We start from the raw sequence: 15,775 nt of genomic DNA on the forward strand, positions 1-15,775 counted from the left end.
TAAAAGAAAGGAAGACAGAATTTTCTGAATAAATAAATAAAAAGTGTCTTTTTTTAGAAAAAGTCCAAACAGAGCCCCTTTTCTCTTTATTTAATTAATTATGTTTCTAATTCCTTTCCTAGAGAGAGAGAGAGAGAGAGAGAGAGAGAGAGAGAGAGAGAGAAACTCCTGTGACTGCCCTGCCAGTAGTACAGTATGTAGTCGTAGCCTCCAGCTGTATTGTCCTGTGCGCTCCCTGTGCTTTGCTGATCGATTGGCCATCTCCACACATGGCACCCTGGAGGTCAGTCAGGAGGTCTGATTGTAAATTACACCGCTCGCTGAGGCAGCAAAGGATTATTGATTCAAAAGATATACTGCACAGCTTTTACTTTGGATGACAAGCGTCTTCTCTGCTTTCTCAGCGCCACAATCTCACAAATGATTTCCGTAGAAAAGAAAATACATTATTGCATTGTGTGTGCACATCCATCCATCCTTCTCTCTCCTGCCACACTCCCTTAAGGATGTCTGTCTGTAATACTACTGCTTTCTGCTTCCCTCGTTTACTTTGCTCCTCCCTCTTTGTGTGTGTGTGTGTCCCAACATGCACGTGCATGTGTGCTTGTATGTGCAGCAGGAATCAGAAGCTCAGGGAGATTGAGGAAAGGGAGGTGTGTGTGTGTGTGTGTGTGTGTGTGTGTGTGTGTGTGTGTGTGTGTGTGTGTGTGTGTGTGTGTGTGTGTGTGTGTGTGTGTGTGTGTGTGTGTGTGCGTGCGTGCGTGCGTGCGTGCGTGCGTGCGTGCGTGTGAGGGTACTTTGTGATGCATGGCTGATGTCGCTGACATTGTCGTCACAGGCCACTTTTCACACACACACACACTCACACACACACACACACACACACACACACACACACACACACACACATACACACGCTGTCACAGAAATAGCTGATCCTCACATTATCCACACAGCACAGGCAGTATTCCTGACTTCTGCCCCTTACTAGCAGTATCTTTGGATACTTTGGACCCCCTTAACTAGAGTTCCCCAAGGACCACTACTAGAACCCCCCTTCCTTCTGCCCCCCTTTTCAGCCCCGCTCCTCAGAATGGAGCAGAGGCGAGGCTCTCGACGGAAGGGTAAGTTTTTAAGTTACTCCTTCAGTTGCCCTTTACTAGCACCACTATATTTAGACTTTGTTGGGGATATTTGCTTACTGGTGTAATGATTTTGTTCTCTGTCAGGTTTTTTCTCACTCTTTTTATAGGATTGATTTGGAAGGACTGTTGTTTTATTATTGGGCTCTCATAGCGCACATATTTTTTTTGTCTTGTGTTATGATTCTCCTCAAGATCAATTGTTCCCCCAAAGACAAATATGGGTTTAAATGAGTTGTTGGTGTGTGAGTTTTGTGTCCCCATACTAGATTAGGTGTGAATTGTTCAATTGATAAAAAGTATGATCAGCCCGTAGGTTTGCAGTGCTTCTGTTGTTAGGGGCACACTAAGTCAAAAGCCATCATATTTGAATGAACTGTAGTGCTGTATGGATCACCGGGCAAGGCATTGCACTAACTCTGCCAATAAGAGTTGAGAAATTCATCCTAAACATGTATGCGCTGTGCTGTCACTAAAGTGCATCTGAATGAATTTAGTTTGCCGCTCTGTGCTGCTTCTTTATCGTGAAGCTGAAAAGTGTATCCTTTTTATGTTAACCGTGAGCTAAAGAAACTTTTTGACTTGCACTGTCTAGACTCCCAGTGTCTCCTAAAGCTAACCCTCTTTTTTTTCCTCCCACCCTTTTTTTTTTTTTTTTGGTACAATGAGCCATGGGCTAACTCCGGCTGTGTTAGGCAGATTACAGTGTCGTCACAGTGTGCAGCTTAGTGGTTATAAATAGGATGCATGGTCATTTATTACCACAGTGACCAGAGAGGCTGAGCCTAACCGTTAGCACATCCTCTGTACCCGCTGGTGAATTGTTTACCAATCAGCAAGCAGAGCGCTGATGAAGTGTGATTCAGCCCACGCATCTGCACAGCTTCTTTAGCCAGGGATGTGATCACAAACAAAAAGCTCCGAGAAAAACGGACATGGCAGACATGACATGCAACGTTAAGTCTTTCATTAACAACAAATGACAGCTTGACAACTGTCCTGACTAATGACTTCTTTCAACTCTGCAAGGTCAGGAAATCCCACTCCATTATGCAACATCACTGACAGCACTTTAAATATCAGATGTTGGGGCAGTCTAGCATGCATCAGAAGTGAGGAGTTTTAAAACCCTCTGCACCCATAATTGCTTTCTCTTGCAATGAAACCATGACTTTGACCAAACACATTGTAATGGTTCACTCTGGTACTTATATATTTACTTGTGTGTACCTATTTAAAGTAGTTGAGGCAAGTTGATTTGTGCTGGAATGAATTGAAAACAGTTGTTCCCCTGAAAGGCTGGAAATCAGTCTAAAAATGTTTTGTAAAATGACTAACAGTATTGTAAAATATAGGCAATTTGTAGTAATTTGACTAAAACAACAGTATGATCCTTACTCATTTCCTGACTATGCTCAGAGCATAACACAGTCTTGGCCAAAAGCTTGTGCTGTCTTTGGCAGCAAGCTCTTTCATTAACTATAATTTATTAAGTGTGCAATCAATTAGCTCAAATAGAATACATGAGTCTCATCATAATTAGTTATTGTCAAATGGCTCGTCCATTGTTGTTTCTCTGCAGAATTATGCTTTGGTGTTTGTGAATAACTCCTTTGAAATGTCTGCCCTAAATGGATCTTATTTTTTAATATAAAACTTACAAAAGTAATTCAAATAACGTAATCTACAAAAGATTGAACTGAATTGTCTCCAAGTGAACTGACACAAACTTTGTTTGACAGTTTGTATAGTTGACATATTTTTTGTCGTATCAAGGTATTCTATCACACTAGCCTTTGGTTTTATGGGAGAAGAGGATGTTTATGTTTATATCCACAACGTTCCACTTCCGGGATTGCTCCGGTGCCGCAGGAAATTCAACCAGATGCATGTCTTTTTGCCGATGTCCGTCACCTTCCTCTTTCTTTGTGTTGGCATTTTAAACTCTGGTGGATTTGTGAGGACTATGGTTAACTGCTCCTCAGATCTCTGCAGGGTAAATCCAGACAGCTAGCTAGACTATCTGTCCAATCTGAGTTTTCTGTTGCACGACTAAAACTACTTTTGAACGTACATGCGTTCCACCAAAACAAGTTCCTTCCAGAGGCTATTTTGCAGAGGCACCGTGCAGAGCTTAGCGCCGCCCATGACGATTGTGATTGGTTTAAAGAAATGCCAATAAACCATACCACGTTTTTCTCCCATCCTGAAATGCTGTATGGTGTAGCCAGATCCTCCTCCACAGCGTGTGGAGGAAGGTCTGGCATGGTCTGTCATTGCCACGTACATACTGTATCTCCTCTACCAATGTCACATTTTTAAGGGGTCACTTAATGCGCTATAGCACAGCAGGAGACTCTGCCCGCCAGCTGCAGAAGTGGTACATGTGTACAAACACACACACACACACACACACACAGAGCTCTGACCGTAAAATACACCTGCTTTCATTCATCAACAGTTACACAAGAGATTTCACCCTTGTCCCTTTCTCCCTCTTTATTAATGACACACCAGTGGGTTTCTTGGGTTCTGTATTCATTCTGGCTTGAACCGTTTAAGTTTACTGTTGCCATGAATTAATTGCTAAATTGCACAAATCATTACAGCAAGGTAACATAGTCAATATAATGAGACACTAATCAAGATCATGCAAAGCTGACTGTTATAGAGTTAGTGAATCACCTCTTACATAGGTGTAGGTAGTGTACATTTGGTTTGTCAGAGGTTGTTAAGAGATGAGAGTAACCTGTCTGACAGTAAATTAGATGCAAAACACAAATGTTGGCCATGTTTGGAGCAGGCCTGGATTGTTGGCTTTACTGACCACAGTGATGACAAGGTGGGTAGAGGAGTTTTGTGTTGAGACACCAATATGTTTATATACATGCAGAATAAGAAGGGGAAGTGTGAAGAAGAGGGCAAACACAATAAAAGAGATGCAGTGTAACCTTACATTAGAGATGCCACAGTGAGGACATTTCCCCACCGGTTAAAGGACAAATCCGGCGCAAAATGAACCAAGGGGTTAATAACACATGTGTACCGAGTCGACCATTCTCTGGGATCTGTTTGCATGCTCATCGAATGTGACCGGTTTTTCTAATTAGCTTATAAAGCTAGTCGTCGGGGCACGGGTAAAGTAAAAAGAAATCGCTATTTCTATACCACTAACAAGGCTCAAAATAGCACCACACTTCCACGGTAGCATAATGAGGGCCCCTACATGTAAACTCAAGCATTGAGAACTTTGTAAGTGTACCGACAGTTTATTAAAAAGATAGATTATAAAGACTGTACCGTTCGCATACCCATCTTGAGAAAACAATCACGACCAGTCAAACGACGAACGCCGTGCTTGAGCTATGTTACTGGTTACAGGTTACACGGCGTTTGTTGTTCAACTGGTCATGACTGTTTTCCCTAGATGGTGTCCAATTTGAGCCTTGTTAGTAGTATAGAAATAGCGATTTATTTTTACTTTACCCATGCCCTGACGACTAGCGTTATAAGCTAATTAGCGGTTTGTGCTAAAACTGGTCAGATTCGATTAGCATTAAAACCCCTAGGTTCATTTTGCGCCGGATTTGTCCTTTATTAAACCCGCAGCTGCCCAGCATTTCGGCTGTAAGGTGGCCGCCGGAGTTTACAGTTTACAGTTTGCCTCATTAACGTTATCAGGTTCCCTATTAGCATTGGGTTTAAATCTGAAGTGCACGTTCCCCAGGAACATCTGGCCATTCACGCTGATTGCGGTCAAAGCTGCTCCAAGACAGGGCCTCCTCTCTTCTGTAGTCTTGTTCTGTTGTTGTAGACTAGTCTACTTTTTGAAAACTTGTCTTTGAATTGACGTATATGCACCTACAGTTTTATTGTAGAACTGCATCGCCTAGTTTGACAGCTTAATCCAAGTTTCGTGAGCCAGCTGCTGGACAGACTCATAAGTTTGCATAAAGTTCAGGTCTAGTCAACTTTAGGCAAATACAGACTGGTGAATAATGGGTATGGGTAGTTTAAGGTGTGATGTGATTCAACCTTTGCAGTTGTTTGAGTTGTAATTGAATATTCTCTTTGATGCAGTTCCACTTATTGATATATAAGCGTCTACATGCCTCGCGAGGGACGTCACTACGTCTGCTCTGCTCGCCAGGACTTGGCTCAGCAGTGTATTTCTGTGACAGAAACATTACAAGCTGCTACAGTTTGCATGTTGTGATGCAGGACAGATTGCAAAGCACACCTGAGTACACCTGGTGGTTGGGTTGGAACGAGGTCAGATTATGTTCTCATCACAAAGGACCCGTACCGAAGCATATCAGAGTTTGTTTGTAACTGGTTGTTTTGGTCCGCACCCGCGCGTGATTGCTGTGTTCACACCTGCCCAAATGAACCGCACCAATGGAGGTAAATGCTCCAGGGTTCGATTCAACCAAACTAAACCAGACAGGTTTGCCCTAAGATCCCTTTAGCTGGAGTCATTGCTGGACTTTAGAGATAGGACATCCTTTGCATTCATTCGGTTTCACTTGAACACACACATACACACACTCCTTGCAGCTTTCATCTTCAGTGGTGCTCTTTCTTTCCTAGACCAGGTTCATATTTGCCAACATTTACATCATTCGCTACTTATATGAACGACTTTGCTTGTGCAGTGCACTTTCAGCATTCCTGAACTGACATGAGAACAGCTGATGTTAGGACTTTTTTATGCAATGCAGGATGGCTAATAATGTCAAACAGCAGGCTGACATCTTTGGAGTACCCTCTTTTTTTCTCCCAAATTGCAACCTAAAGCATACTACGTTATTATTTTGTGATGCTGTAGCAATTATTCCAGGTTGTCCAATTAAAGGTCAGTCCTCCTGTACCTTTGTGTTGTCCCATAAGATAATGCCCAGATATGTGTGTGTCATTTTTGGTAAGAGGAAAAAAACATGAATTTCCAGGTAGCAGAGTGAATTAGTCCAAGATAAATGTGTTATATGCACAGAGGCTAACATCTGTTAACTAGGCCAGAGTCTTGTCATTGCTACTGTATATGTATCTGGACCATGTCCCCCAGGACTGTTTGACGTCACACTTACAAACACACACACACACACACACACACACACACACACACACGTTGACATTTACACACCAACAGTTTGGATAATATGTAGACAGACTGACAGACATGTACAGACACCTTCTTAATCTTCCGTAGCATCCCCCTATGTTCTTTTTCCATTTTTGCTTTTAGTTTTGTACACAATCTACAAAAATTACTGCAGGAATTGCAGTATTTGGCATCAATTGGGAGGATTTGTAGCAGCTGGCACCTTTGTTAAGAATGGTGATGTGCAACTTGAGGTCACTGGAGGATTTAATGACATGGAGGTGGGACACAATCTGTTGCCACACATCACCATTTGATTTTAGGCTTTTCTAGCTTAAAGGGGCATGAGATCCCATGACATTTTAATTCCAAATTAGGCAAACAAAAACAAGACACAGTGATGCATAAAATGAAGCAGAGAAAAACATAAAAGCATAATACCCATTTGATGTTTTTTTAGTTGTCATAAATGACCATGAAGCGTTTCAGTTTGCTAATGTATTTGCAACAGTCAGAAACTGTTATCTTTTCTAAATTTCCTATGCCTTGTAGTAAATAATTGTTGTTAAGTAATAACTGTGGGTCCCTAGGTAGAAGTTGATTTTCCCAGTTGAAGTTTCCTATTTGCTATAGATCATGTTTGGCAATGCAGAATTGTCTTTTTTTATCACTTTTTTTGTCAAACAATGGGAGCCTTTGAGTTCCAGAGGCAGACCTCTAGTACAACTTGTACTACTGTGGCGTTGTGTGTTCAAGAGTACAGTAAGTATTGTAATCTAACCCATACACTTGGTCGGTGATTCGTCATAGCTGGGGCTGTGGCAGAGTCGCCGTTGGGGGAAACAACCCTTTCCCCTTGACAGGATAACATAGCGTTAACCCAGTATAAACTACTCAAAAGCACTTTTGCCAGAGCAAGATACTGAGCCATATGGGGTTGGATTGTCCATACATTATAAGTGACTGGACAAACAACCTAACATAATGGCCAGAGTTGTCGTTTCCCCACATTTTTTGTTAAACGTTAGCTACCTGATTGAGTCTCCAAGTAGGAGACTCAAGGCAGGTAGGAGACTGCTGGGCCACGCTACATCCTGTAACGCCCTGCAGTGCCCTGCTATGACATGAAATACTACAACTACCATTTATAGTCACTGTTCCATTATCTTTATTATGACTATTATTGCCACTGTTCATCACACCCCCAACCGGCACCGTCAGACACCTCCTACCGAGAGTCTGGGTCTGTCCGAGGTTTCTTCCTAAAAGGAAGTTTTTCCTCGCCACTGTCGCAATAGCCACTGCTAATGCTTGCTCTTGGGGGAATTACTGGAATTTTTGGGACTTTGTAAATTATAGAGTGTGGTCTAGACCTACTCTATCTGTAAAGTGTCTCGAGATAACTCTAGTTAGGATTTGATACTATAAAAAAATTGAATTGATTTGATACCGCTAACGTTAACCATTAGCTAATCTGTCAATTAGTCAATCTGATTGTATTATCAGTAATGTTATCCCAGGGTCATCAAACATTCTCTCAAGTCTATTGCTATCCCACATTCATTAAAGCTATATTAAAACTATCTAGTGTGTCTCGGCATGTTAAATGAATAAATTCCATCTAACTATTACAGTTTCGACTGTTCAGCAACGTTAGTAGAATTAACACCGGCTTCCTCTGTCTATTCGACAGTATATAAAACTTAAGATCAGGATTTTTTTTTATTTATTAGAGGCCCCGAAGGCCACACAGCAACTTTTTGGCATTGTACGAAGCAAAAAAAACAATCGTAAATATGACAAAGAGTAAAGATGAACCGCTAACAAAGTCTAAACTCAATAATTCTAATGGTTTGTTTTCCCCAATGGCATAAACGGAAACGTAGTGGGCGTTCCCAGTAATGCCGACCAAGTCTGTTACATTTCAGTGATTCTGTTCACTCCCTGATTGACGTCTAAACCACCTTACACGTCAGCACATTCTAAAAGCAGAAACCTCACCTGATTTGGAAAAAGTACTGCCAGTTTTATCCTGCCACCGGACCTCAAAGAGGATTTAGCTAGTATCATTTAAGACAATGATTACCTGTGGTGTGGTGCATCCTACCAAGCTAAGCAATGACTGATGGGATGATTTTACCCTTGGCTGCATCCTCGCAGCACAATGGCCATTATCTTTAATTCATTCCCCGTTCTCCCAGCTTATTGAAACATTGTGCCATCACCTAATGTGTTCTGCTATCAGACTGTGTTTTAAATAGCTACACAGTACAAGGACATGGCGACTTTCCCTGTGATTACAAGGACATGGCGACTTTCCCTGTGATTACCACCGGGCTAAGCCACGCTGCAAGCCTCTTATTCCCTCTGCAGCTGGATCAAGCAGTAAAAGTTACCCATGAAATCTCCACTACGGACAGAGTTCACAGTAGGCAGCTCCACTGATGAATGAAGAAGACCCGGCAGAGAGCCATGGTCATCAATGGACTCTCAAGAATGTGAGATAGTGGGAAGCTAAGAAAAATATTGGTATATGGTTATCAATGTTTCTTACTTGAGGCACTGCAGTGTTTAGTTGTAGGGAACAAGATGATTTTCTTGTCTGATCTGACTTTCTTTTATTTTACAGATGGATTATTCTTTAAAATAATCAACAGATTAAGCAGTAATGGAACAAATTGTTAGCAGCCTTAGTGCATAGAGCGAGATTTGTGTCAAGAGTAAGAAGACATGCTCTTTGAGTGGTTAACGTCAAAATCAAAGAGCAGGGCGGCTCCCATCGATAAACACACGATTCATTACATTCACTTGAGTCATTATCTTTGTTGCCTCTACATACTGAGCCATAGTTACATTCAGATACAAAAGTAGCCTGCTGCCATACAGAAGAGGGTAGTCAACTACTGTATTGTGCTGCTAGTATCCAGTTCGGGCTTGCAAAGTGGCTTTCCACCTGAATGTTTGTATGGCTTTCAGTCATTTAAAGTGGTGGATGTTGTTGCCAAATTTAATGATGACTGACTATTTCTACAAGAAACGTCTGCAGGAATCGGTTGTGTCTGGAGCCTGTACCTCAGAACTCGGAAGCCGGAGCTGGGAATGACATCACACCCAAATTGAATTTACAAGTCAGAATTAACAAGTCCAATTTTTCATTGTGGGGTTAGCTCTAGCCAGGTTAGCCATTGTTACATTACATTACATTTAGCTGACACTTTTGTCCAAAGCGACTTACAATTGCTACATATGTCAGAGGTTGCACGCCTCTGGAGCAACTAGGGGTTAAGTGTCTTGCTCAGGGACACATTGGTTGATGTATCGCAGAGGGATTGGAACCCAGATCGAGATTGGCCCAGATTGTTAGCAATACCAGTTGATAACAACGCATTACGTAGTTTTTTTGTGCATACAAACGTATGTTAACACATGTCCGCAGACTGAAGTTAGACAGGACTGTCTGTACGACTTATGATTTAGTGACACACAAATAAGACAGACATGCTAATAACTGAATGTTACTAAAGTTTTTACTACTCTTTATGTACGAGGCAGCCATGTTGGATTTTTATCTTTGGCTGTCAGACTCCCGAGCTCGGAAATCCGAGGTCTGGGCGCGTTTCCGACTTTGAGCTTGGAAAATCCGACTTCCGAGTGCAAATGGAACGCAACAATAGTTAAATGGTGTTAGTTCTTTGTTGGTGCTCCGGCAATGGACTGCTTTGCTATTCAGTTTAAGAGATTTATAGTTTATCTCTGTTTTGTTTCCTGTTGTAGTTTTACTCTTTTATTCCTTTTGAACATAATTTTCATTATTTTATTGTTTGTCTTATTGGCTTTAATTTGTAGTGTTGTCTTGTCTATGAAGCACAATGGACAAGTTTTGCTCCGCATAAAAGAGATTAGGTCTTTGTTTGGTTTTGTTTTTCTGTTTGCCTGTCAGCAAGATTACAGAAAACATGTCATGAAACTCGGTCAAACGGTTGTAGCATGGGCCAAGGAAGAACCCATAACCTTTTGGAGTGGATCCGAATCAACAATGCAAATAAGAATGCAACATTTGGCGAAGGTCTGTGCTCTCCGACCACCCTGCTGTTGTCTGTCTGTTTTGCTAAGGTTCGCTCCAACAGAGTTTTATTATTAAAGAAATGGGATCTTCTTCAACTGCTGACACTTTTTCTCACTCCTTCTTACTCAGAATTTTGAACCCTCAGATGGAACTGGCAAAATCTGGTGAAGATGATTATGGGAGTTGAGTGGATCTTCCTCCTGCTTAATTTGAATAGTTTTTTCTTCTCTAAAAAAAACTACTTTTTTTTATTGTATAGAAAACACTGCATTATGGTTATTCACATGTAGGGTCGGGCATCGTTTGAATTTTTAACAATTCTTATTCCAATTCCAATTCTTCCTTTTGATTCCAATTCTTATCGATTCTTGAGGGGTGGAGTTGAAACGGGTCCCATGCTTATTTCACAGATAAGAGGAAAATCTTATTTTGATTCAGTGGTGATTTACAGCTTTTTCAATGTTAAATAAAGCAAAACTTTAGAGTGCTTGTTACTGTGCTCCATGGCTGCAACACCGCAAGTGCATGTACGGCGACTGTTACGGTAACCAAAACGTGTGCGTGTTAAATTTGGAACCGATGATCAGATTCGAAACCAGACAACAAACGATTCTAATATTTTTTGTAATTAAATAAAAATGTTTTAAACAATTGTAGTTGTGCTTTCAATCTAAGTAATATGACGTGATCACATGTGAATTAAAAACCAAGAGAAGCTTTTCCATCTTTCATATGATGGAGGAAAAGGAAGCCCACGGATAATGTTTAGCTCACACGTTCGTCTGGAATGAAGATCCCTCCCTGTTTACACTTAGACTTGACTGCAGCATGTTGGGTAACTTAGCCCCTACACTCTAAGCTGTCTGTTCATTCAAAACATTTGCTCAGTCGGTTGCTGTGTAGGTTACCGGCCCCAGCAGCAAAGACAAAATGCGGTTCACAGTTTGGTGCTGGAATGTTGTCTCTGAAGATGGCTCGGTTGCTGTGTGTGACGGTCGGCTGAGTGGTTAAAGACAAAGCTGCAACATCCGTGTAATTACATTAAATGATCTTTATTGTGTCATTAGGCCTATAACAATTATTACATACTTTTCTAATTGTCAATTTATTAATTTATTATTGCGGTGTCTTTGTTCAACTGCAATGAGTTGCTAACATTAGCTAAAGTCTTAAGGCACATGACTGGTAATTGTTGATTTTGTTTAGATATGCCAAATTGTAATTATGTAAGTGATTATTAGTCGGACTGTATTATTATAATTTATTATTATTTTAATTATTAGTTGTTGGCACTTGACCCTAAACACATTCATAGCAACATAAATGACAAGGGGGGGGATACCGTTAGAGAATATGTTTTATAATAATAAAGAGGCATAGTTTACTTCATTGTATTTGTGTTATGACAATTATCTGGGTCACATGACAAGGAAATAAAAAATATTCAATTCATTCAAAACTTTAATTTGTTTAAAAAAGAAATACATGAATACATATTGTTAAATTTGACCGAAAGAGACAATTATATTGTTAATCACATTTTTTTCTCAGAATTTAATTGTACAACAAAATTTGGAATTGTTACAGCTCTACGTGTCATATGGAGTTTTCAGTTCTTTAGGAAGAGAAAATAAATTAAAAAAGTAAAGCACATCTTTCACATCACAGAAATATGACAGCCCAGCACCACAACAGTGATGATTATTTGCATGGCTCTGTTAACCGTCTTTTAGACGGCGCGTGGTTGGCACGCAGGTTATGGAAATGATCTGTAATTTGTCAAATCCACCTTGTTCTATTGTTGCTCTGTCATGCTGAAAAGTTGCCTCCTCATTTCCATTATTTTTGTCAATGTGCTGTGTGATTGTGTACACATCGCTTGCTATTGGTTGACCAGTAGGGATAGACCGATTATCGGCCGTTTTTTGGCAGTTTGCAGATGATCTGTATCGGCATTTGATTTGCCCTGGGAAGAGCAGGCTCGCCTCTGTGTGATTCTTCATGTACAGACCACAGAGAGTCAAACAAATGTGGTCAGAGAGAGACAACACACTGGGAAAAGAAGAAACATTTTGCCGGAGAGTGCGGAAAAACATGAGAGATTGTTTTGTCAAAGCTAAAAAAAAAACGGCTTCATGGAAAGAGTGGTCTTTAACAGTGCTACAGGCAGACAGTCATTTAAATTTGGACATAAACAACAGTCCCGTTAATGATTAGAGAAGATAAATGTTTGGCGGTACGTCTGTGTTTAACATGGATGTGCTTACTGTTGCCAGGCAGCCTGCTTTCCTTTACTTCCGCTCTCTTCTTCTCTAATACTTATTTTTCATTTTGATTATTCTGGTGTTTCGGAGAATACCGCAACAAACAATGCGTTGAGCATTAACGTCTCCGTGCATGCTTGTAAGCCATCTACGGAGGCCCGCGCACTACATCTAGCCAGGTCAAAAGAGAGCCACCTTTGAGACACGGATAACCCTGGCTTTAGACTCAACATACCTCGCTAACCCACTAATCACGCTTCATGGTCACCCCCCCGCCCCCAGGTCAGAACAGGGCTTTGATTCATAAGTAGTGTGAAACAATGAAAGGACCTGCAGACTTGAGACCATGAAAAGGCCTCTCCTTTGAGGAAGCAGGTTATTGCAAATATGTCTGACAGTGGAAACAGGGGAGTGTATTTCTTTGCCAGCCACCACTCATATTTTGCTTTGGCCCTGCAACATGTTAAACCTACACTACATATGTAGTCTCAACTGTGTTGTGTTTCCACAGGTGATGGCGTCCCAAAGGAAAACAGTCCCTTTATCAACAACACAGACAATGACAAAGGCAACAGCTATGATGGCACCAACATGGCCCTTTTTGAGGTAACAATTTCATCATCATCAGCTTGATATAGCCCTTATACACAGGGCAGGGAGATGTTTTATTGCACAAGGGGACCTGACAGTGTGATTTGTTTTGGCGAGATGATCGAAAGAGAAACCCTTAAACTGTGGGGTAGAAACTGCAAATACGTCAATATCCTTTTCAAGTAAACATTCAGCGCCAGAACTATTTCTGCATTTGAAATTAGAACTGACCCAAAGCATTCATGAATGCACAATATGCTAAATCATCGGGGTAAGCTGTGGGTGAACTAAATAAATACACTAGGAGGTAAAATTAACAATCTTTTCTTAGCTCAACAATGCGTCAAAGAGTTTATTTGCCATAAAAAGCTGGTGCGTTCCTTCAGCTGAACTCTTTCCAGGTGCTTTGCTCTGCCATTTGGCAGACCTTGCCACTCTGTGGTCACTGGCCCTTGTAAAGAATCAATTAGGCACTGCGGCTTCTGTGTTCCCCACTCTGCATAAAGCTGACCCAGCCATGTTATTCTAAGAATGCTTTGAACAGTTAATTAAATATTGCACTGTTCAATTTGGTCCTGGAAGAGTTTGTACCTTTTTAAGCATATGGTAACTGACCACTCAAAGGCCAAATTAAAGTGCTCATATTGTGCTTTTTGGCTTTTCCCTTTTCCTTTATTGTGTTATATATCTTTTTTGTGCACATTATAGGTTTACAAAGTGAAAAAGCCCAAAGTCCCCCCCAAAGGGACTTACCATCTCCAACAGAAAACACTGTTCACCAACTGCTCCAAACAGCTCTATTGTAGTCCAGCCTTTACTTCAGAGACAAACGTGGTCACTTTGGAACACACGTTATAATGCTCACCTAGCTGTTAGCGTAGCACGCCCTCATACTCTGCTTCTGACTGGCTAGTAATCCTTACCTAGGTACTGTCAGGGCACGCCCTCATACTCGGCTTCTGACTGGCTAGTAGTCCTTACCTAGGTACTGTCATGGCACGCCCTCATACTCTGCTTCTGACTGGCTAGCAGTGCTTACTGCGCATGTGTGACTCCCAACAAAGATAGTACAGAAGTGAGATGTCTCAATCTGTAGCTAAAACAGAGAGCTCAACACACAGGGTGAAAAGAGGAGCTGCAGCAGTGTGCAGTACAACAAATATATGTTTTCTGAAAATTAAGCCAAATAAACCTATTCTGGTACAACCTCTAAATACAATTATGAACCTGAAAATGAGCATAATATGAGCACTTTAAAGTTTAAATATGATTTTTGAGTGAGGAACATAAAGTTTTAAAAAAAATGATAAGTTGAAAAAATGAAGTGTGTAATCCTGCTCTTGTTGTACATATAAAAAAACAAAACATGTTCTCTATTGCAGGAGGAGATGGACAGCAACCCCATGGTGTCATCTCTCCTCAATAAACTGGCAAACTACACCAACCTCACCCAGGGGGCCCAGGAGCACGAGGAGGCTGATGATGATGAAGGGCCCAAGAAGAAAGCTGTTAAGGTACAGCAGAGAGCCTTTGTTAAATGCAATGTTTGTACCAGAGATCTAGGGTGGAGTACAATAAGGTATTGTAGAATTGCATATAAACTGTTGTGAAAGATTCCACTTTCTTTGTATTGGCATGCTAAACTCCGGTTGGTTCGGAAAACAATCCTCTGAAGTAGAACCGACAATTAAATTATATTTATCTTTTTTTTTTGGAGTAAAATTCTCTTCCCACACTCGACAGCCATTTTAATTCCAGGGCTCGACTCCCTACGTGCACATGTTCCATTGAAACAAGTTCCTTCCCGAGGCTATTGCTATCCCAGATTTTTGTGTGGACTAGCCAGACCCTCCTCTGTATAGATATGGAGGAATTATCTCATGCTGTCTAAATGGTAAACCTCGTGGACAGAACAAGCGTTACAAGTGAAGTCAGTCATTCTTCTGCTTGATGGCCAATTGCAGACAGGTGTATTTCAAGTAACTCTGTAAGGTCTTCTCTCAGAACTGCAGATATCTCTGCTCTCCAACAAACCTCCATTCCATGTGTTATGAGAATGCAAGCATGTTAAGTTTATCTGTATTTATTCACATTTCCCTTTCTTAATCTGTTGTAATATTTTAAGATGATTATTGATGCAATTTAGTCCAGCTGGTGATTGTTTGATTGATTAGTATTAAGTTTCTCTTATTAGGTACTGAGCACCGACAACGTTGGTTGGAGAAGGCCCTATTGAATTTGATAGGATTCTTTTTATTCTACAAACTAATCACATTTTTGAGAGGCTAAAGGTGCATTATAATGCCTGAAAACTTGCATCAGAACCGATACATTTTAAAAAATATTTTATGGGTCTTGTGCTTGGGTGTAAGAAAATGCCTCAATAGCGCCCCCTACAAAATTTCAAAGAAGTAGCACTCACAGTATGTTTTACCTAGATGTATAAACATTTGTAGGCATATGTATCATGTCCAGAATAATAATAAAAAAGGCCACTTGGAGCTATATCTTAAACCCAACAGGCAGTAAGCTATTTTGAATTTACTGTGCAATTTTTTGATGTTTTTGACCATCTCTATACTTATATAGATCTGTGTCCGAGTTGCTCTGG

At 40.8% G+C, this 15,775-nt stretch overlaps 1 protein-coding gene across 4 annotated transcripts in view; it reads left to right on the plus strand.

Annotated features, from left to right (window-relative positions):
- The window catches only part of slc12a7b (solute carrier family 12 member 7b), a 98,905-nt gene that overhangs the window by 41,482 nt on the left and 41,648 nt on the right, over positions 1 to 15,775 (plus strand). For all 4 annotated transcript variants that reach the window (XM_028569024.1, XM_028569021.1, XM_028569022.1 and 1 more), the window contains exons 2-3: positions 13,085 to 13,179; positions 14,547 to 14,678. In XM_028569024.1, the coding sequence (XP_028424825.1) occupies positions 13,085 to 13,179; positions 14,547 to 14,678 (227 nt within the window). The remainder of the gene's footprint in view (positions 1 to 13,084; positions 13,180 to 14,546; positions 14,679 to 15,775) is intronic.

Source organism: Perca flavescens, chromosome 22, assembly GCF_004354835.1.
Source record: "Perca flavescens isolate YP-PL-M2 chromosome 22, PFLA_1.0, whole genome shotgun sequence".
Classification (NCBI taxonomy): Eukaryota; Metazoa; Chordata; class Actinopteri; order Perciformes; family Percidae; genus Perca; species Perca flavescens.